This window comes from Podarcis pityusensis (assembly GCF_964106645.2).
Source record: "Podarcis pityusensis genome assembly, chromosome: 3".
Lineage (NCBI taxonomy): Eukaryota > Metazoa > Chordata > Lepidosauria > Squamata > Lacertidae > Podarcis > Podarcis pityusensis.
Genome location: NC_138026.1, coordinates 98,405,068 through 98,428,685, shown reverse-complemented (window position 1 = coordinate 98,428,685; position 23,618 = coordinate 98,405,068). Strand labels below are relative to the sequence as shown.

General features: G+C 41.6%; 1 protein-coding gene across 4 annotated transcripts in view; it reads left to right on the top strand.

The window, feature by feature from the left end:
* TRAF5 (TNF receptor associated factor 5) overlaps positions 1-23,618 on the top strand; it is a 37,029-nt gene that overhangs the window by 9,921 nt on the left and 3,490 nt on the right. For 3 of the 4 annotated variants that reach the window (XM_081000538.1, XM_081000539.1, XM_081000537.1), the window contains 9 exons: positions 12,945-13,172; positions 14,988-15,045; positions 16,441-16,542; positions 18,802-18,966; positions 19,702-19,779; positions 20,114-20,188; positions 20,459-20,551; positions 22,100-22,240; positions 23,276-23,444. In XM_081000538.1, coding sequence (XP_080856664.1) covers positions 12,949-13,172; positions 14,988-15,045; positions 16,441-16,542; positions 18,802-18,966; positions 19,702-19,779; positions 20,114-20,188; positions 20,459-20,551; positions 22,100-22,240; positions 23,276-23,444 — 1,105 coding nt within the window. In that variant the 5' untranslated portion in view covers positions 12,945-12,948. Of the gene's footprint in view, positions 1-10,560; positions 10,587-12,944; positions 13,173-14,987; positions 15,046-16,440; positions 16,543-18,801; positions 18,967-19,701; positions 19,780-20,113; positions 20,189-20,458; positions 20,552-22,099; positions 22,241-23,275; positions 23,445-23,618 lie in introns of those variants that run through there. The other variant, XM_081000536.1, reaches the window with a different exon arrangement.

The following is a 23,618-nucleotide window of genomic DNA, read 5'->3' as shown; positions in this document are numbered from 1 at the left end:
TCATGTCAATACATAGCTGTCAACTTTCAGATTTGAAAATAAGGGATCAGCAGCCTCACCTGTCCCGGGGACAGTCTACGGGATATCTAACGGTGCTGGAATAAGAGAATTCCCCACCAAAAAAAGGGAAGGTTTACAGCTATGTGGCATAGCTAATTTTGTATGTTTAGGTAGAAGCAAGCCCTATAGAACTTGGGTTATTCCCTCAAATCTGACTCAGAAGTAAAAGCCCTTTAGGCTCAGTGGTACCTCCTCCCGGGTAAGTGAACTTAGATTTTGGTCTGGGCCAGAAACGGTTAAATAAACTTGTTTCTGACACAGGCGATTGTTTGCACTGTCCCTCTTTTTCTGTGCAAGGGAACCTGACAGTTCCTCAAAATGGTGGGTGTGAAGGCACCGTGCTCAAGGAACAAAAGCACTTTAGGAAGTTTGGAGGCTTTTCTTAAAAGAAAGGGAGATAAAAAGTCACCATCTTTATCCACCATGTCCGTGAGAGAAGTCTGGGCTGCACAGTGGAATTCTGTACATGTCTCCTCAGAAGCAAGTCCGGAGTTTAGTGGGACTGATCCTCAGCAAACTGAATATATCAGATTGCAGTAAAGGAATAACCCTTTATATGGTGAGGTGGCCCATAGACAGATTAAAATAGTGTTCTAGAACCCTATGCAGAGATTTGATTTCTCTGTATAATCTCTGTGGAGCCATTTGTGTCGTTTGTTGTTGCTTTGTACACCTGAGGTTGGAGTTCTTGGGCTCTGAGAGAATCTGCTCTTGTCCTGCTTCTCCACATGGCAGTAATTGCTTTATGAAAGTGAAATGTCATCTGTGTGGTGAATAGGCTTGTATGATGAGTTCTCTCCCGGTGATGCAGGAAATCATGGGAAAGATGGCATTGTGCTAGTAGGCAGGAGGACTTGGAATAACTTTATCTTTTTAGCTTTTGTAGACTCGTTTCTCAGTGGGCTCAACAATGTTAAAATATCACAGTGCAATCCTACTATATATGTAGTAAGTCCCTGGGGCTTGCTGAGGCCCTGTAAATGGGCACAGAGCTGCAGCCCTAACCTTGGTTTTGTTGAAAAGGGCCCACCTCAGTGTATAAAATAACATAAATGAAAAATGCATTGAGGCAAGCTGTTATTTATATATCAAGCCGAACATTCAAACTAGCACAATCTTCTGGATCATGTTATAAGGTCTGTGCAATTCACATGCTGCATTTTTTTTTTCCTTTTTCAAATCCAAATGCACTGTGATTTACTGAATATTGCAAATGGGGCTTTGTGAGATTCAAAGGGAATAGGACCAGTGGCATCAATTAAAAAACCCCAGAGAGCAAGAAGCCAACGACATCTGCTGTGAATGTTTCTTGGCAAATCAGGCTCATGTTGTCGATGGGGGGAAATCTCTGAAACCATTAGGTTGCTGTGTTTTGTGTACACCTAAATATGGTATTTGTACTGGATTATAGTCATTCAGGAAATATTAAAGACTTTATGGCCATTGGCTGTCTCTGTCTGTGGTTAGCACTTGCATTTTTTCCAGGAGACAAGAATCAGTATTCACTTTTGATGACAGAAGGGTACATGAAGGAATTCATCTACTTTGGGAAAGCATAAGCTGTAAATAAAGCAAGTCCAGAATAGATCATGCTGTAATGGAAAATCTGTAATTTTCTTTATCAAATCATGATTCTTGTGGTACTGTATATAGATATGAGGGTTTGGAGTTAGCACACTGAGATGGGGAAATAAGGTCCCCTGAGTACCAGCAGTTCACACACTCTGAATCCCTGGGCAGCAATGTTACTTCGTGTAGGAAAAGGCTATATATACATCTACTTTTGGTAAACAGACTCTATAAATGGAGCTCACTATCAGTCAAATAAATTCAGTGTGTCATTACCCTCCTCCCTCAAATAAGGAGCTGTTTGCAGCTCAAAATGCATTGGAGCTCTTTAAAGGGTTTCAATAAAAAGCTATTTCCTGCTCTTGCTTTGAGTTGTTTTCTCCTACATTGGTAAATGAAAGTCTGTAATCTTAGTAGCAGATCGTGGCTCTCATGGGGTGAGGCGTTGCAGGTTAGATGAGAGCTTCCGGACTCTAGTGAGGCATCCAGTGTCGTGTAATAGTTAGAGTGCCGGGCTAGAACCTGTGAGGGACGGGGTTCAAATCCCCACTTGGCCATTAAGCTCAGTGGGTGACCTTGGGCCAGACACTGCCTCTCCGACTAAGCTAACTCACAAAGCTCCTTGGAGAGAAAGGTGAGATGGAAATGCAAATTATTATTTTTTTAAGAGGGGGCGGGTGGCGCTGTGGTCTAAACTGCTGAGCCTCTTGGGCTTGCTGGTCAGAAGGTTGGCAGTTCGAATCCCGCGACGGGGTGAGCTCCCATTGCTCTGTCCCAGCTCCTGCCAACCTAGCAGTTTGAAAGCACAACAGTGCAAGTAGATAAATAGGTACCGCTGCGGCAGGAAGGTAAACGGCGTTTCCGTGTACTCTGGTTTCCGTCCCGGTGTTCCGTTGCGCCAGAAGCGGTTTAGTCATGCTGGCCACATGACCCGGAAAGCTGTCTGTGGACAAACACCGGCTCCCTCAGCCTGAAAGCGAGATGAGCGCCATAACCCCATAGTCGCCTTTGACTGGACTTAACCATCCAGGATTCCTTTACCTTTATCTTTTTACCTTTTACCACTTTTCACCATATAGAAAACAGTGCTCAGTATAATTCAATTGTCAGCTGCTTGAGAACATAGTTGACTTTTTTGTGTGCTTCCATCCTGTATTAAATTTTCATTTAATAACTACTTCAGTGTCCTAGATATTGGTGAGTGAAACATCTGCATTGCTATACAGTTTGGGGAATCATAAGATTTAGTCCAATATGTAAATTCTGCTACACATTGTCTGCCATTTGCAGCTTTGCATTTTATTACTTTTACCACATCATTACTAATTTACTGTTTATTGAAACATGTGCCTTCCTCTGCTTCAGTCAGGTTTACTCATTTTCATAGAATACATTCTTCTTCTAATAAAGACTAGAGAAGTATGTGTAAATAAAATGTTTCCAAGATGAGCATTTTAAAAAAGAAAATTGTGTAATACCAATCTCTTGTATGAAATGCTTAAGATAAAGTGATGAGTTTACAGGAACCTAGATCCAAAATCTGGTGGGAGGGTCATTAAAATCAAGAAATAATGGAGAAAAAATATTTTCTCTCTGCCTTCTCTTGTATTTAAAGAAGTCAGAGAGACAATAAATGTACACGGGTGGTATTTTTGTGATGTAATTGGTACTGTTTCTTGAAGCAATAGAGCTTTGAGCTGAAATCCTGAACATGCGTGCTTTGGAAGTAAGTATCGCTGAAACAAATACGGCTTGCTTAACACTTATGGACTGAGCAGATAACTGTAAATGAAGCCTGTGGGTGAGCCTGAGATAATTGACACCGTCATACCAAGTAGTAGGAGAAGCTTGATCATCAAGTAAGAACCTTAAAGATAATGCTTGTGTGCTTATTTTGGTCATGACCTCTACCCACTTATTACTGTAAAATAGTGAAAACCTCAAAACACATAGGGCACATAGAGTTGAGATTCATATAAATTAAATGAAGCTACATAAGAGAGGTGATAAAGAGGGACCTGAGTGAGAGACAGGCCAGAGTAGGTTTTCCTCAAGGTGTGAGGCTAAGGAAGGGGAAGCTGGGAAGACTACAATGGTACCTCGGGTTACAGACGCTTCAGTTTACAGACTCCACTAACCCAGGAATAGTACCTCGGGTTAAGAACTTTGCTTCAGGATGAGAACATAAATCGCACGACTGTGGCAGCGGGAGGCTAAAGTGGTACCTCAGGTTAAGAACAGTTTCAGGTTAAGAACGGACCTCCAGAACAAATTAAGTTAACCAAGGTTCCACTGTATGTGGATTGAAGATTAAGGGGAAAGCTAGGACAGAGGGCTATATGCTTTACTGACGCTGGTGGTGCTGTGGTCTAAACCGTTGCTCTGTCCCAGGGCCTGCCAACCTAGCTGTTTGAAAGCATGCCAGTGCAATTAGGTAAATAGGTACTGCTGTGGCAGGAAGGTAAACGGCGTTTCCGTGCGCTCTGGTTTCCGTCACGATGTTCCGTTGCACTAGAAGTGGTTTAGTCATGCTGGCCACATGAGCCGGAAAGCTGTCTATGGGCTAATACCGGCTCCCTCGGCCTGAAAGCGAGATGAGCGTCGCAACCCCAAACAGTGGTACCTCAGGTTAAGTACTTAATTTGTTCTGGAGGTCCATTCTTAACCTGAAACTGTTCTTAACCTGAATGGGGCCTCCTGCTGCTGCCGCGCCGCCGGAGCACGATTTCTGTTCTCATCCTGAACTGAAGCGTCTTGAAGCATATGTAACCCGAGGTACCACTGTATTACTATTATTATTGGTGTTACTTTTAATGTTTCTTATCTCTCTCTGTTTTCTTTCTTTTCTTCTGTCTTTTTCATCTTTTTGATTATGTTTGTTCTAGATACTGTTTTATTGTATTGTGAAAACCGTAATGAAAAATGGGGGGGGGGGGGAGATTCATATGAAACAACAGAATAAAGGTATACAGGAGATAAGCAACAATTGGGGTACTCCTAACCTTTTAATATATTTTAATGTTTGATGCATCTAGTAGTAACATTTGAGACTTAAGCTAATGGCATCATTTTATGTGCCTCATTCTGATGTTTTCCTCCCCCTGCCCACCGACTGACAAACTGAAAATAGCAATACTTCTAAACTGGGGGTGTGGGTTCATTTTAAAAACGAACTTCTGAAGAAAGTCAGTAATGAAGCAGTAATGGATGGCTTGTAGTTGACCAAGGTGTAATAAACAGGAACTGTTCCACTGTTCCTTTACAGGTGGGTGTCTTTCAGGGTTTCTTTTACAGCTTTTTTTTTTAACCAACATAAAGACTCATGATTATGGTGCTGTGACTAAAACCATTGTATGAAATGGAGTAATCTTGAGAGAATAAAAAAGAATCAAGTAAGTCTTTTAGAGGAAACTGTGTTCATTGTAGGAAGAACTGTGAGTACCTATCGAACCCCTGAAGGGAATAACTAAAGATGTATTGTTCCTGATCAAGAATAGGAAAGGGGGGAAATGCATTGTTTCAAACGTCTTTAGTATGAAACATTCTAGGGGCATGGTTGACTGATTTCTGCTTTCCAGTGTTTTAATAGCCTTTAGTCATATTCATCAGTATTATTTTTCTAGAAAAAGAGGCCCGGAGCTCACCATAAACACCTCCCTCGTTCTCTTAGAATGGCAATGGCGCCCACTTGAGAGGTGCCAGAACTGAGTTCCGGCTAGTTCCGGCTGGAAAAAAGACCTGATATTGATTGATTTAGGATGTTACAGGTGCTCACAGTTCAGGGTGTGATAGTTAAATAAGGCAAAAAGTAATGTGTGAACAGGTTCGGATTTTTTAGGATGCTTAACCATTACTCAGGAACAATGTGTGATATTTGGTGTTAGTCAGACTGGGAGCAGGCCTGCTGAAATGAATCAACAAGTCAATTGCTCTCAGTGAGTCTACTCTGAATATTACTAAAATATATTAACTCAGTTTTGTAATATAATGCCTGTAGATTGCCAGATTATATTTCAAGAGCACACATCTTCAAGCTCATGGTTTTTCTTATAGAATGGCTTTAGATCTAACATATATGCAGAGTTTTCCAGGATATAAGCTCTCCTGTAGAGGGTTCCTCTTTTCCTTTATCTTTCCACCATAAATACAGGCTTAATCCAGCTCAAACTAAGTGTGTACAGGTTCCCGCCCCCCCCCCCAAAAAAACTTATGTGGGGGACACGTTCTGGGTGCCCATGCACATAAGCAAAAATTGCACAAGTAGCGAGCACTCTCTGAACATCCTTTAAATGCTACCTCTGCCGCTCTCCCTACAATCTGAACCAAAAATATTGTATCCAAAAATTCCCCTAACTAGAATTGAACCTCTGGGGCAGGTAGGAGGACACTTGGAAAAGCGGCTGTTGCTGTGCTACCATGCACGTCAGCTGTTAAGCAGAGAGGCAGCCTAAACAAGGCCCCGCTGTGCCTCCAGTCTCTTCAAGTCCTCTCTGCCTTCACTGACATCCTCATAGGGCTCCGTCAGGACTCTCCAGCACTCTTCTGCCATTTCCAAGTTTGAACTGAATGAATTATTTCCTAGTGTCGTGTGTGTGTATACACAGTAGCAACCTGGGTGTGGGTGTGTGTGTAACACCTGTGCTTGTATTGCTCACATGGAAATCAAACCGGACTTCAGTGCACTCAGAATTGGTTTTCTTGTTCTTTGAGCTTACTCATCTTGGTATCCATTTATTACAACCATGGGTTCATTTGAGGTAAAGTAAAGCGAATCAGAATGATCGAGATTAGAGCTTTCTGCCAATAGGAAAGTGATTTCTGTGAACTGCCCTGAGACCTCCAAGTATAGGGCGTTACATAAACCCATTAAATATTAATAATAATTCACCTGTCTGGCTTAGCTAGTCTTCACAGCCTTCTCCTTTGCATGAGGATTTTGTCTGGGGTCTGTCTGTCTCCCTTCTGGTTTGCTTGTCAGGTGAACAGAGCAGGAGCAACATAGGAAGGTGTGTCTAGGACAGGGGTCAGCAACCTTTTTCAGCCATGGGCCGGTCCACTGTCCCTGAGACCATGTGGTGGGCCAGACTATATATTTTGGGGGGGGGGGGTGAACGAATTCCTTTGCCCCACAAATAACATAGAGATGCATTTTAAATAAAAGGACATTCTGCTCATGTAAAAACACGCTGATTCCCGGACCATCCATGGGCTGGATTGAGAAGGCGATTGGGCCAGATCCGGCCCCCGGGCCTTAGGTTGCATACTCCTGGTCTAGGAGGAGGAGACAGGGTTAAGTACGCCGAAGTATGAAGAATGAACCTGTCAACCCCGTGTGCAGCCCTGTGAAAAAGTTAAGAGATTAGGAAATGGGCTGAAAATAAACAGCTAGTATCATAATTCGGCTATACAAGTCTATGGCTTGTCCTGACTTGGGATGCTGTGTTCATTTACAGCTGCCATACCTATAAAAAGATATTGTGGAGCTGGGGAAAATGCAGAAAAGGACAACTCTCCTATGAGGGAAGGTTACCATGTCTGGAGCTTTTGGGGGGAGGACAGGGGGATATGTTAGAGATGTGGGAAATTATACACATGGTGTGGAGAAAACGAGTAGGAGGAAGTCGCCCTCTCATAACACCAGAGCATGGAGTCATCCAATTGAAAGCCCTTTTTAGAAATGCACAATATGCTTCTACAGTCTGGAAAATATTTGACAAATTTTTATGGCTTCCTTGGTAAAGAGCCATCTTTAATTGTTTATACTTGGTCAGGATGCTAGATGAGTACATGCAGTTCTGTATATCAAATTGGTGTGTGCTTTTATGCAATCTTCTTGCAGCTTGCCTACAAAGGGAGAAATACGATTAAAACCTATTTAAGATGCAGAATGGAAGCACCAAGCAATCTGCAAAGGGAGACAAATGTGCAAATTAAAAGCTTAAATGAAAGTTTGTTTGATTTTAAACACCTCAGTAGCTTTCCTAAAGTTTTAAAGATGGGGGGATACTGATATTCAAAACTCTGAGTGAGAGATAGCATAGGGGGTTTTGAACACAGGTCTTATACCTTGTTAAGTAGACCCTACCAGCCTAGTAGTACTCTTACACTGTATTGATCAATAACATTTTTAAACTACGCTGCTTAAGTGCCCTCCTACTTGAATGCTACATTTACTTTTTGACTTCTTACAAAGTTAAAACACCATTCTCTCTAGACTTCATACCATGATATTGGGGTCTCCATTATCCCTTTCAGGCTGATTGTGTGCCTTTGTCATTCTTTATAAACAAAGACTATTGTTGAATACTATTTTTGTAATTCGCACCTGACGGTTGTTCAGAAATCCACATGTTCTTGATTTCACATCTGTGCCAGTAATCATTTCCATCTCCGTCCTTACTGATGCAGCACACTGTGTGCAAACCAAGTCTTGTCTGTTTCCTTCCTATTTCCTTTGATTAAAGTCTGCAAGGCAGTGATAGCAGTAGGATACATTGAAAGGTAAACAACTTAAATGATTACTACCTGTTTCTCATTTGTCCAGATTTATTGGACCCAGACCCTGTTTAATCCCTGGGGCTTTCCCTGGGGCTCTTCTCAGAAGAGGAGACATTTATTGGCAGTGTGCCTAGATATGAATTTTTAAAAAAGGTTTCCCATAAAGTGCTTCGCTGTGGGTGAAATTGACTGGGACAGCAGTTCTCAATCTTTTTCTCCCCGTGGACCTCTTGGAAATTGCTGTGTGCCTTGGTGAATCACTTAAAGCTTTTGTCTTCAATGCCAGCATCATCGGCAAACCAGCAACATATTATGAGAATTGCAGGGTCTAGGCCAGGCTGCTGAAAAGAGATATTTAGGAGGAAATTGATAAGACTGCACTACTGCTGTATTATGAAAATGATCTCTCTCGACGCCGACCCTCCCTCCCCCAGATGGTGCAAAAAAGGATCATGGGACCTATCTAGCCTCTTCCATAAATCCAGCCCAGCAGTGGTCAAAACTTCCTGAGATCTCCATTGTCAGAAAAGAAAAGAGCAGGGGCAAGGATGGATTTATCTGATAGTTATGGTGACCACTGTTCACTATAGCAGCTTGCCCTAAAATATGAGGAGAGAGACTAGAGGTGCCTTTTGAAAACAAGGAATACTAGGGAAACCTTTGAACCTGGAAGGAAAAGGTTCTTGGCAGATTGACTTGCAGAAACAAATTTTCTTTTGGGCCTGCCTAGATGCTTAGTCTTCAGAGGCCAAGTAGATAAATAGGTACCACTCCGGCGGGAAGGTAAATGGTGTTTCTGTGTGCTGCTCTGGTTCACCAGAAGCGGCTTAAGTCATGCTGGCCACATGACCCGGAAGCTGTATGCTGGCTCCCTTGGCCAATAGAGCGAGATGGGCACCGCAACCCCAGAGTCGGCCGCAACTGGACCTAATGGTCAGGGGTCCCTTTACCTTTAAATGCTTAGTACAAAAATTCAAGCCTGACCTTGGAGGCTTGCTAAAGCAATACAAACTTTTGCACAAGTCCACCTTTTCTGAATTCTCATGCCATCGTCATCTTTTCGTTCTAACTTTTTAATGGTGCTTTTCTTGAACTTTATTTTTATTTTTTAATTCTGCAAGTAGCCTTACTGCTTTGCACTTGCTATTTACTACTCTGAGTTCATGGGGAAAGTGGATTATTAATTTATTCATTTTAAAATCAGTGTAATGACGACCACTGTTATGTAACTGAGAATAATACAAAAGTGGCAAACAAATCAAATAATTGTTGGTTACTTTTTTAAATAAAAAAACCCCCACACAATTTAATACAATAATGCAATGTCTCCTTTACAAGAAGTATCATAGCACCTCAATGTAGGAACTTACTTACAGGCTTGTCCTCTTACCCTACTTAGAGAATAACTCTAAAGCCAACAGAGAAACATGTGGATTCCCATTAACAAAAACACTTTTTCCTGATATACCTGGCCTGCAGTAGAAGGGGCAATTGCATGCATGACACCACGCACTGAGGTGCAATTCAAATGCATGTCAGATTGCTCATATGACAGCTTTGCCAAATCACTGTTTGCTGGATTAGTGGTACACTAGGTGCTAATTTTGATTTGTGTCAAATATATAATTATTGGCAATGAAGACGTAGTCCCCTGGTTTTCATTAGTTAGTCCAAACCTTTACTTAGGATAGTAAACCCAGTTTATATTCTGCCAGCTTGAATATGTTCAGGGCTGCCACTGCAAATTTCTCTTTCATATCTTTGTAAAAAAAAAAAGGTAAAGGTAAAGGACTCATGGACGGTTAAGTCCAGTCAAAGGTGACTATGGGGTTGCGGCACTCATCTTGCTTTCAGGCCGAGGGAGCCGGCATTTGTCCACAGACAGCTTTCTTGGTCACGTGGCCAGCAGGACTAAACCGCTTCTGGTGCAATGGAACACAGTGACAGAAGCCAGAGCGCACGGAAATGGCGTTTACCTTCTCACCGCAGCGGTACCTATTTATCTACTTGCACTGGCGTGCTTTCAAGTTCACTCTGTCACCCAAGAGGCTCAGTGGTTTAGACCACAGCGCCACCCGCATCCCTATATCTTTGTACCACCCTTGAGTTGTGTAGGAAGGAACGCTCTCACCCTTCCAGTCATCCACACGTTTCGCTTTCTCTGTGCTGTCCCTTTTTGACAAAGTAGAATTCACATAAAAGACAAAAATATCCTGTTTTCAGATTCTCAGCAATCAAGTTATTTTAGAATAAAGGCACACCAAATTTCAGCATTCTGCCTGTGCAAGTTTCTTAACAGTTTTGACATTTCCAAGAATGAGTCATTCCTAAATATCTTCAGTGTGTTCAGCTGTTATGCAAGGCACCACAGAATTTCAGACTGTTCACACTTACCTGGAAGAAAACCCCCGTAAGCACACTGGGGTTGACTTTTGAGTAAACGTGCATATGATTATATGGTAAGTTTCTGAATGCTGTATATGTTCAACTCCCAATTAAGTGCAAGTTCCTTGCATTTCTATAAAAGGTTTTTTATATATATATATATAACAAAGGGAAACAAAAACTGAAATACCAAAAACAGAGAAGTCCTTACATAAAAGAAAACAAGAACTGTGCAGTAATTGGAGCAAGAAAATGTTTTCTTATGTTGGTATGCTCTCTCATCTTAAACTCTGTGCACAACCCTTATGGGAATACTTAATACCATCATTAATTTAAAAATGTAGCTCCAACATGAAGCTCCTTTTTAGGAGCTGCGGAGCTCTTGATTTCCATGTCTCTAATGTCTATAAATATGCAAGAACTCAAGAACCACTTCTGCTGTTTTTGTAAATAACACGCATCTTGTTTGTTACAATATGGAAATCACAGACATGGGGAGCAGAAAAGAAGAAAGAAGCACTAATTGGTATTAACCATTAGAAAAACAGCAGCAAATTAGGGAGTGCTGGGGAAAAAACAATAAAGCCAAAGCAAATGCTGTACATTATATTCTTTGTTCCTTTTTAGCTTGTGTAAAAATGCACGTTTTGAATTTAGCCATAATCATGTTAAAACAATGCAGTGCTTTAAACATGAAGCATTCTTAATATGCAGTGTCCCTACAGCAGTTTCTTTTAATTCATATTGGGGAAAGGTAATTAGACTCTGGATTTTTAATGAGGCATTCAAAGGAATAATTAGCAGTGTTCCTCAACCCTTAAAAAAAAGAGAATTTAAATTTGCCCTTTAAAAAAAGCTTTACTTTTGTTTGTAGGTCTAGTGCTGTGTGGTTTATTTTGCAATAGTGATCACATTATGGGTGTTTTTAGCTTCCTGGGCTGTGCAAAGGCTAATCAAAGGCATTTAGCGTATAAACTGAACTGCAGCAAATGTTTTTCTCTGCAGGTTTATTTAGCAACCTCAACCAATCAAGTACCTAAAGCTTGGCAAGCTGTCCATCGAACCCCAAAACACAACTGCACCTGATTTGTAGCATAAAATGTTTCTTAGTTGACCTGAACACACAGGCTACCATGCTACTTCTCTGGAGTAATTTGGTAGCACGTTTAGGCTTTTTGTTGTTAGTTTCTGAAGGTGTCTATTAGCCTGTGATGGATTTTTGCAAAGGAAAATCCCTGTTCATTTCCTTCAGGCAGAAAAAGCAAGGAGGAGGAGTGGTCTGGGATTTGAGTTACTTGGGAGTCAGCTTGCTAGTTGCTGAAGGGAAAAAGTCCCTTACTCCCTTCCAGCCTTATACCGTATTTTTTGCTCTATAAGACTCACTTTTTCCCTCTTAAAAAATAAGGAGAAATGTGTGTGCGTCTTATGGAGCGAATGCAGGCTGCGCAGCTATCCCAGAAGCCAGAACAGCAAGAGGGATCGCTGCGCAGTGAAAGCAGCAATCCCTCTTGCTGTTCTAGCTTCTGAGATTCAGAATATTTTTTTCTTCTTTTCCTCCTCCAAAAACTAGGTGTGTCTTGTGGTCTGGTGCGTCTTATAGAGCGAAAAATACGGTATTTCTTCAAGTAGGAGCATAGGAAGCTGTGTTACACTGAGTCAGTCTGTTGGTCCATCTCATAGAATCATAGATTCCGTGCTCAGTTTACATATGCAGACTAGTGACTCTCCGGGCAGAGAGGAAATCTCCAACCCTACCTATAGATGCTGGAGATGGTTCTCAGGACCGCCTGTGTGCAAAACAGATGCTCTTCCATTGGACTTGCTTCCTTTCCCCTAAATGAGGAAATCTCATTAAGGAACACCGACAAGCTACAACCCAGCTAATGTAGAAGCTGAGAGCATGAGCTGTGCTGTCCCATTCAAATCTCATCTCTGAGGTGCCCAGTCCCTGTCAGTGTTGAATGACATTTTAAGAAGATAGTGATGTAGAACAGTATGTGTGGGGTGGGTTTTAAGAACCACTTGCGTGTGGAAAGTTAAATGCCATATGTTAGGACTTGGGTTTGAGGCAGGAAACGTATAAAAGTATAAGCATAGAGCATTTGCTTCCTGTCTCACACGTTTGAACTCTGTGTCCTTTGAACACAAACTGAAGAAAATGTGCGTGTATACACACACACACACACACACACCCTGCTAATGTCTGAGTGATACTGTAAAACATACACCCTGGTAGAATAAATTAGTTTAGACCCATTCAAATATCGGCAATAATTAAGAACCACAGAAATCAAAGAGGGTGTGCTTCCTTTCCCCTCATGACTGTACATATTGAGCTGTTTGTAGCTCCAAGCCTGATACTCTTGAGATGTGAGGAAAGTATAATGATAGGTTCTCAGCTAGCATCACTCTCTTCATTCTTGTGTTTGTAGCTCTATGCCCATGGCCGCTGAAGACCTTGCAGCCAACTTAGCAAATCTCTACATTCGGCAGAATTCTACCAGTGCCATTTCCTTAGACTTTGAGCCTAATGCCGACTATCAGTTTGTGGAAATCGTAGAAGAACGATACAAATGTGCCTATTGCCACCTGGTCCTTCACAATCCTCACCAGACGGGATGTGGGCACAGATTTTGCCAGCGTTGCATAGTCTCTCTGAGGTAAGAAATGTCCCTTCCTTCTCTTACATTCAGATCCAAACCCTCCCTTTCCATCCCTGAAAACTATGGAAATTGTGTTTGTGTGAGGGCTGGGGAACAGGATCCCATTTTGGGAGACCATTTTGCCAGGTGAGTAGTGCTGCCCACCTGTCAGTCACCTGACAGCACCATAATGTCAGGAATTCCTACACTCAGGAATTCCTAAGCGAATTGGATCCCAGCATTATGTTGGGTGTGGGCTGATAGATGTGGCTTGGGGAAACAGATTTGTGGGCCAAATGAGGACCCCAGCCAAGCCTAATTATTCCTGCAACTCCACAAGCAATGTGAACAGCACGTTACTATAATCCTAAGGTGTGTTAGTTTTCCTCTTGCTTTAGTCAACACATTTTCCCAGCGCAACTTTTAAAAAATTTTGTGGACATCTGAGGCATGAGCAGTTCAATATTAAAACATTCTGAAATCCCATTAACTTCATTGGAGGCCCTTTAAACACATACTTCGCTCCTCAGTAAAATGAATGGGGATTGGATACACTTTTGTCTGGTTCATGTCCATATGTTAGATGCGTTGTGATCTTAAATAAGGCTTATTATTGCAGCTTCCCAAGCTGGTGGGTTTTTCTTTCTGGGAAGTCCCTCTTTCCAACGCCTGAAAAATTATAGCAGTAATATTAAAGTGCTACAGACTTGGTGTGACTTTGCCGTAGAGAAGAGATGTAGAAAAATTTAAAAACGAAACTTTAACTCTGTCTTGTAAAAGTACCCTTTTGATTCACCTAAGTTTCACTTCAGAGTCATACTGGTTCCTTCCTTTCTAAAATGCCTGCACAGTTACTTTCTAGAGTGAAATTGAAACGCTGTAATTTCTAAAGTGTCACTTAACCGTTCGATCATATGCTTGTCTACTTGGAAGTAATTCCCATTTGTTTCCATTAAGCTTACTCCCAAGGTAACGGGGTATGGGATGGCAGCCTAATGCTGCGCGACTGTGCACATTTACATGGAAGTAAGAACCTCTGAGCACTAAATAAATATGCATAGGATTGTGTTGTGTGGGTTTTAAGACTTATTGATGAGAAAGTAATAATTGATGTACCATGCCCTGGGATCACTAGCGTGGTGTAGGGCAGGTTTAAATGAAATAAATAAGAAGCAGCCCTTGCTTAATGACTCACTAGTTTCCTTTGTTTATATCTGATCTATAACATAGTTTAACACTGGGTGGGGAGCCTACAGCCTTCCATATGTTGTTCTCCTACAATTCCCATCATTCCTGACCACTGCCCATGCTGGCTAGGGTTGTTGAGAATCCAGCAACATCAAGAGAACCACGGGCTCCCCACCCCTGTTTAACATGACTGCTTTGACACTATGTTGATTTTTATTCAGTTTTTCCTCTTCTGAACAGTTCTTAGCATTTTTATGTGCTCTCAATTTATGTGACGGTTATTACTTAATGCTCAGTTAAACTGCTTGTTAGGTTGCCGGCTTTGTTAATTTAATTTCCTCTTGCAATTTCCCTTTAGCTCTCTGTATGGTAACATGACAGTGGGACTCCAATTTAAAGAGGTGCTGCGAGTGTAGCCAACAGACTCTAGAATCATTTAAAATGGGTGAGGAGGACATTTTTGAGAAAAGGGTATGCTGAAATCGGCACCGGTCTAATATGCAGCAAGAAGAGGGATTTTAAAAAAAATTCTTTTGTTCAGATAAAACTGGAATTTAATGGGCCAGCTATAATAGGCATATAATTTTGATCCTTTCCCCAGAGCAGATTTTAAAAAAAACCAAATATAACCTCTGATCTCTTTAGAGAACTGAATGCTGTACCCACCTGTCCTGTGGACAAAGAAGTAATAAAACTACATGAAGTAAGAAAATAATTTATGTTTACATTCTTTGGAGGGTGCGGGGAGTCAATCGATTCAACAGTTTTGTGTGCAGTATTATTTGAATGTACGTGAAGAACCTATTCAAGTTTGGAGCCCAATGAGATTTTTATACCAGAATGTTTAAATAATTTTAATCATCAAAACATGAAGAACAAACTTGGAAATCCAGAACTCTCAAGAATGGCCAGATCTATTTCCCCTCCTACTCCTGTTTTTAGGGGAAAGTGAGTTTTACAATTGTGAAGCAAGTTTATGGCTTCCTACCAGCCCTTCCTGTTAAGATTTCACATCATACTAACACAGTCAAGAGCCTTTGGGCTGATCTTTATGATCCTGATCTGTATTGTGAGGTGAGGCATTTCCTGTAAAATAGATACTATCTTAAGCCATTTAGGGTTTGTAGCTCAAAGCCACCACTTTGACCTCATGCCCAGAAAATAAAACTGCAACTACTGCAGGGGTGGAAAAATTATCTGTTCGTTCAGTTTATTTCCTGCCCTTTATCCATGGTAGCAAACACATCAGTAATCATAAATTTTGAAGTCGGCTTAAAACATTCTGGAAACCAGCGATTTTCAGGATTGACGGGTGCCTGGGTAAATAGGAACGTTTTAAAAACTTCTCCTAAGTCAACAGTCGGGGAGAGAAGCGCACCTGAACAGGGAGGGCAATTCTACAAATGGGAAACTGACACTGAAATGGCCCTGTCACAGGTCAGCAGCATCTGACCTCCGACGGCACCCCCAAAAAGGCCTCCCCTGCCAATTGTGGGGTCTGAGTAACGGAAGGCTGCTGTCTCTGACCCACCTCCACAATAGGGCAGTTGCAGGTTGGAGAGAACTCAAAGACAACAAACCTGAATAACAGAGAAGATGGAGCTGTGTATGGAACTTGAGGTGGATATTCTGTGTGTTGGGAGGAGGAGAGCTGAGATTTCTTCACCAGCGTAATCCTTCCTGTTCAAGGGGTTTGTTTGATATAATTTATGCTCATCTGATGCCTAGTTACTCTCTCTCCTCTAGACCCTTCAAGCATTTGAAACTAGCATTAACCTCACTCCCCAAACTTCAACACTGGAAACTTGTTTATCACATACCGTATTTGTTGCACCATAACACTCACTTTTTTCCTCCTAGAAAGTAAGGGGAAATGTCTGTGCGTGTTATGGAGGGAATGCCTACGGGTGGGATGCCTAAGGATTTTCCTCCTCTAAAAACTACATGCGTGTTATGGTCGGGTGCGTGTTATAGAGCGAAAAATACGGTAATTTCCTCTGTAGCAAGACTGGCTTTTCATTAAGTTTTAAAAGATTATAGTGAATTATGGACCTTCTGCGTGTGCTTTGAAATAAGTTTTTATACTCTTTTTATTTAGGTTTTCAAAGACAATTGCTGTAAAAGGGAAGTTCTCAATTTGCAAGTGTTTTGCAGAAATTCACCAGCCTGTAATGCGAAAACGTCTCTGGGGCGATATCAGGTTTGCATTCCTCAACTCTTAATATCAATTGAGCCAAGTTTTTATGTCTTTCTGCCTTCATGAAGCAACTGCACTTATTACTAAAGCTACTCCCCCCCCTTTTCTTTTTTAATATACTTTTTTAAACATAATATATATTTTCCCATTATGAGTATGAGAAGCGTCAGCCTGTGTGGGTGGGAACGCACTGCAAATAAAAGACTTGATATTGCATTGCTCTTAAACTACTTGTTTTACTCACTGGTACCTCAGTTTTTTTCTCTCTCTCCCTGTTAAATAGATCTCCTGTGGTTGTGGAAAAAAGGCAGGCCGTTGGCTTTGACCCTGCCAAATGTGTACTGAGGGCATAGGAGGGTGGGTGGGGGAGCATGAAGCATCTGTATTCTTCCCATCCAATCCCTGCAAATTCAAGGTGAATAGTGCAGCTTCTGTGATCTTACCACTTGATGTTATGCACATGGATTTATAAATCAGGCAGCAGTGAGCAAGAACATTGGATGCTAGTAATTTAGCTTTTCCACCCACAGCTTACCATATTTTTCGCTCTATAGGACGCACTTTTTCCCCTCCAAAAATGAAGGGGAAATGTGTGTGCGTCCTAGGGAGCGAATGCAGGCTCCTTGGCTTCAGCGATAGCAACGCGAAGCCTCCGAAGCGCAGAGGGAGAGCTCCTCCCACGTTCCGGAGGCTTCGCAATGCTTTTGCTGAAGCCCTTGAAGCCCCCGGAGTGCAGGGAACTCCCGCTGCGCTCCGGGGGCTTCAGGCAGCTATCTGCAAGCCTTCGGAGCGCAGCAGGAGTTCCCGCCGCGCTCCGAAGGCTTGCGGATGGCCGCCTGAAGCCTGGAGAGCGAGAGGGGTTGGTGCACACTGATCACTCTTGCTCTCCAGGCTTCGCTTCGCTGGAGAGGCGCTGCACAGTTTTCCCTCTGCGTAGCGCCCCTTCAGTGAAGCGGGAGGAGGAATGGAAGGGGCTCCATTTCTCCTGCCGCTTCGCTGAAGGGGCGCTGAGCAGAGAGGGGGAGAATTTCTTTTCCCCTGTTCTCCCCCTTCTATGGTCCGGTGCGTCCTATAGAGCGAAAAATACGGTATTTATTTCATTTATAAGCCACCTTCCCACACACCCCAAGATGCTCAAGGTGCTGTACATGGTACACACGCACACACACACACACCATTTTATCCATTTGTGCATTAAATTTGTGTGTTCTTCTCAAAAGGGAAGAACAGAAAATAAACTTGTCTTAATTGTGCCAGACGTGCTTTATATTGGCATTTGGGGCATCTAAAAGTGGGGGGGGGGGGGCTTCTTTACAGCAGAGTGTAAAAGCCTAGGAACATGCCTAGGTAGAAACCGGTGTGGTCTTAAGGCAAATGTTTTGTAGGCAGAGATGGAAGGGACGCTGAGAGTCATCTAGTCCAGCCCCCTGCAATATAGGAATCTCAACTTAGAATAATGGATATAGAATAATACAGTCTGTAGAATAATGGAACAGTAACCCTCTGGGGCAGATTTGGGGACAGCACAGGGGGAGAAGAAGGAGGAAATTAATTAGACGAATACATCAGAAGCTGCCTTATATTGAGTCAGTCCATTGGTCCATGTAGCTCAGTACTGTCCACTCTGGCTGGCAGCAGCTCTCCAGGGTTTCAGACAGGGGTTCCTCCCAGCCCAACCAGGAAACGCCAGGGATTGAACTCGGGACCTTCTGTATACAAGACGGGTGCTCTACCCCAGCTTTTCCTGTTGTTATTATTATTATTAGAATTAGAATATACCCGGAGGTCTCAGGGCGGTTCACAGAATAAAATCAAAATATAAAACCACAAAATACATAATCAAAATAAAAACAACAACCCAATAACCCCCCCCCCAAAAAAACCCCTCACATTTTAAAAGGGCATAGTAGAAGGAAGCAGGACTCTGAAACCAACAACAACAGAAGAAGAAGAAGGATTTGTGCATGGCAATGGGAAAGGAAAAGGCAGAGGCTTATGGAGGAAGAGAGAGATGTGACTGTCCCCACAACAAATGCTTTATTGAGAAGCTGTGGCTCACTGCATTACCCCATGATTGTGCACCCACAGGTGCAAGAAACCAACAGAATATAGGCACAATGTTGTTGACTATGGGGTTTTTAGAGAGACATCTGACCTTCCTTGCAGATCCCAAAATGCGACATGTTTTATGTGCCTCCTGTACATACTATGGTGATGTTAATGATGCAGGTATATATGGTAGTACATGGTTCTGCTTTACAGGATCACCTGCAACAGTGTTTGTTCGAAAGCGTGCAGTGCACTAATGAAGGATGTTGTGAAAAAGTTATTCGGAAGGATTTGCAAGAACACCTAGGTTTGCAGTGCAGCTATCGGAAGGAACTGTGCCAGTACTGCAAACAGCCTGTGACTTCAATTGATTTAAAGGTAAAATGTTAGTAAAAATGTCTCCAAAACACGGTGGAAAACCCTAAATGTGACTCTTCCCTCTCTCTATATATGAGCAATCTCGTGTGTGTGTGTGTGTGTGTGTGTGTATATATATATATATATATATAGTGTGTGTGTGTGTGTATATATATATATATATATATATATATATATATATATAGCTCTCCCTCTTCTTTCTGTCACAGCCTTGAAGAGCTTAAACTACGATGATAACATGCACTTCTGTTTCTCTGTTATATCTGTGTTAAGTGTAGCATGCCAAGTCCCAGGCTGCTGTGGTGTGTTGGTTGCAGGCCAATAAGCTCAGACTGAATTGTCTGTGCATATTTCTAGACATGGGCCATTTACTTTTTATTCCACTGTAGAAGAGAGAGAGAGATGAGAAGCAGTAAATAAATAAATAAAAATCGGGGAGGGATGTAATGACAATAAGTCTGTAATATGCAGCAGGTTAGAAATGCCTACCTTATATATGAAAACCACAATCGACTGGAGCATTGTGCATTCCTCCTCTTCCCCCCCCCCCCACCCTTGGAGTGATGGAAAGTGCGCAGGAGTGCTTGAAAAAGCACTATTGTTCATTTCAGTTGGACTTGCACTGTCGTTTCCTAGTGGATGGTCAACATGATTGCTTCTGCCTTTTGGGTTTGTGTTAAGTAGAACCAACCTCTTCATTTCTCTTGAATAACAGATTTCCCAATGTGTTTTCAGACTCACGAGAGAACAGATTGTCCCGATTATCCCTTGATTTGTCCTCATGGCTGCCCACAGATAATTCTGACAAAAGAGGTACAATGTTATTTTCATTTCATTGCAAGTGTTGTTGAGAGAAGAGCAAAATAGTCCCTAGTTGTTGCTAGCCTCTGCATGTGGCAGTACGAGTTGCCGCCCTTCTTTGTGTTAGTAATTATGTGACATTGCCATCCATGGATAATGTAAGAGCACAAAGTAGCATCTGTGGACTGCTTTGTTATTGTCATTGTCCATGACTAGATTTGGTGACGATGCAGAGAATGTAATCTAGTTCCTTTTTGTACTTCTTTTGTAGGAAATAAAGGTCATAACGCACAAACCTTCTTCACCTATAATTAATGTGTCGTTTAAAACTTGTTAATATTTGCAGGTAGAAGAGCATGTCGTAATATGTCCAGAGGTGAAAATTGATTGTCCTTATAAAAAGTATGGCTGTTCTACAAAGGTATTGTAATGCAATCATCCATGGTCCTACAGTAGATGCTAATTCTCCAAAGCATAAAAGGGCACTAGCTAACCAATGTCTCTTTCTGCTTCATCCTTCTTTTTTTGTTCCTCTGGTTTAATTTTTTCAGAATATCCCTGCTGAGATTTTCCCCTTGTTACGTTTTGTTTTGTTTTGATTTTTTTTGCTTTAGAATGATTTTAAATCTGTTTAGTTTATAATGTGTCAGGTTAGCTTTGTTCTCACTACATGTTTATATTCTCATTTTAGATTAAAAGAGGAAAACTTTCAGAACATGAGAATATGTACTTGAGAGAACATATGCTTCAGATCTTAGATAAGAACTCAAAGCTGGAAGATCAGGTATAGTATGGCATTTCCTCCCAAACCCTTCAGCTTCTAAGTGGAAACAAGCGACAGTTCTAAAAATTCAAAGAGGTTCAAAAGAGGCTAAACTTCCCTTAGTTCCACAAGTGTCTTACACATGTACTTGTGCAATTTGCTAATTTTGGAGAAATTACTACTGCTTGTGAGATCTTTACTGGAGACAATTGTCCACACACACAGTAGCTAGTTGGGGGCAGGGAACCACACATCCACGCCACTTTTACATACCCTCATTACAGATTCACAGTAGCACTTTGCAGAAGGGAGTATGCAAATTAGCAAGAAGGTAATTTGCCTCAAGTACTTTTTCATGTAGCAAACTAGAAGGAAGGATGAGGTTTGGTCGAAAGTATATATGCAGACAGAAGTCTGGAGCCCTGGGGGGGAAAATGTTGCTAATTAAGAATCTGTAGGTTGACAGTTATCTTTTTTTATTGTTACATGCAAAAAGTACCCTTCTCCCCCTTTGAAGGCCCCTTCCCTTTGCATTTCCATATGATTGCAGTATTGTTGTTATTACGTTAAGGTCTGGGTACAGTGAAAGCTTTTGTATGAAGAAAGGGCAAGTAGTAACACTAATCTTCCATGTATCTGCTTCAGGTTATTTCTGCAGTGCTTTTGGCACCCTTATTGTTCTCTGAAGGGTGTTTATGTGTTAGGGGCCATTTGGTACCTTCCAACATTTATAATGTGTGGTGATCCTTCATTTGAATATGATGAACTTTAGAAAGTCGGCTTGAAAAGAGGAAAGCATGTTTCAGTTCCTCATGCCATGCTAAAACTGTTGAGTGTGTGCGTGAGTGTGTGTTCTACAGAAAGTCACTGTGAGGTTAGGTGTCACTTTACTTATGAAAGAAAAACCTTCTGAATCTAGCAGCATGGTACTCATTGATGCATATTTAAATCACACCCTAGAAACAATGGGTTTTGATTGTTGGCTACCATTTTTTCTGTTGCTATTGATGTGTATAGCATGCATCAGTGGGGGGTGGAGGGAATTGTACACACTATAAACTTTCCTAGGTGTCCTTGTTGGCATGTGTCTACCTTGGGAGACAATGGAGGAGTGCGCCTTCGTGGGTGAAGTCAAACTATGGGAGAGTTACTGTGCCTGCTGTGGCTGTAGAAACCGATGCAGGACAGACATGTTTTGTTGCAGCTGAGGCAAAATCAATCTGTCATAGTCCTAGGCAGTGGACAAAAACAGAGAGATTGTTAAGCCTCTGGTGGGCTACCATACTTGGTTGTTGGGTCTGTGTGGATCACAAGATAAAAACTGACCCAGTCGAAAGTGATTGTGGGAATTATCCTTGGGCTATTAGCTTGTCCATCTCTTAACAGCTGAGCAAACCCTCTGGGTTGTATTCAGTGTTAGCTCTGTTCTGAGTTAGACATGACTAACATGGGTCTACTTTGAGCATTAGCTGGATTTAACCCTTGTTTCATAATTCAGTTTTTTCATCAGTTTTTGTGTCTTTTTAAAAATAAAACATTAAATTTACAACTTCGCATTTTATTTTGTAGATCTCTGACCTTTATAACAATCTTGAACACAAAGAGAGAAAAATACAGCAGCTAGCAGACACGATTAAGAAGTGTGAGAGAGATTTCAGGCAGTTTACACAGCTGTACGGTAAAAATAGCAACTTACTGGCAAGCACTCAGGTAATCCCACCCTCCTTCCTAACAGAGTTTCTGCTTCAAAGAAAACACAACAGTATCTATGTGGAGATACTGCCTGCACTGTGCTAGATTCAGCTTAAAATGTGAGGTTTTCTGGCTCTGCTTAACCTGGACATCATTTCCATTTTGTTTTCATAGTTCATTCGCGTGCTGAAAGCAAAAATGGATTCCCACCCCTCTGTGCTTTCAGATTGCACATGTGTGGTGACTGTCTCCTGCATGCATTGGGTGAAACCCACATAACTGGGATACAAAATTGAAGTTTGCGTGCTCTTGATAAAAATGATTATTTATGCAGCTCAATAAGTGAGCATAAACATTGGAGACTTACTGCACATTGTATGCAGTATTATATATCAAATGTATTATATCGTATGTTTTGCAGTCTATGGTCCACCCAATGAAATGTTTTCCTGATTAGCATATATTCATTTTCCTGTGGGGAGATGGACTGCAAACAGTGAAGTCAGAAAGAAATGAAATGCAGAAAAGTACAGTTTGGTATATGTAACTTGAGAATTCCATAAACCAACAAAATAACAAACAAGTGTAAATCTCCAAGAACCTCTCAATCTAAATTTTAGCACTGGGGTGGAAGAAGGGCACTAGGAACAACCATTTTGTTAAAGCTATACCATGGCATGGTACTAAAGCAGAAGGTTAAAACTGTCACAACAGTTGAGATTGCAGTGAGGAAGGAAGGAAATATCCTGAAACCGTTGGCAAAGATCATTGCTGCAGACATAGCATCAACCATGAAATGTGGGAGTAAACAAAGAGGACCAGAGGATAGAAAACTATTTGTGCAAGACAAAGCCATTGGACTTTTTCGCCTTGCACAATTGAGATCGTGACGACAGACGATTTATGATCCTAACTGAAAAGAAACCTTTGGAAAAACTCGGAGGAGGGAAATGCAGTCAATGATAGACTTTAATAAACAATTTGTAATACTAGTTTGTCGTCTTCAATTTTATTTTAAAATCTCCCTTCTCTCTCATCCCCATATCCCTAAAGACTTTGGCAATTCACATTGATAAATCTGCCTGCCTGGAAACACAAGTGAGACAGCTGGTGCAGATGGCAAATCAGCAGCAGAGTAAATTCAGCCTGAGACCACTTCTGGAGACCATTGATAATATAAAGCAAAAGGTTGCTTTCCTGGAATCATACGAGCAGCGTTTAGGTATATTGGGGATTCTTCTCTTCCTAAAGTGTTTTGGTGTTATGGGGGTGGTAAGCTAGTTTAGTTTACTTAAGATCTAAAATTCTAAAATGCCATTGAGGGGAGTTGAGGCTTTTACAAGTTCATTCATGTACTTTTCTCAGCAAACCACATGGCTACCTAGTGGCACACTGG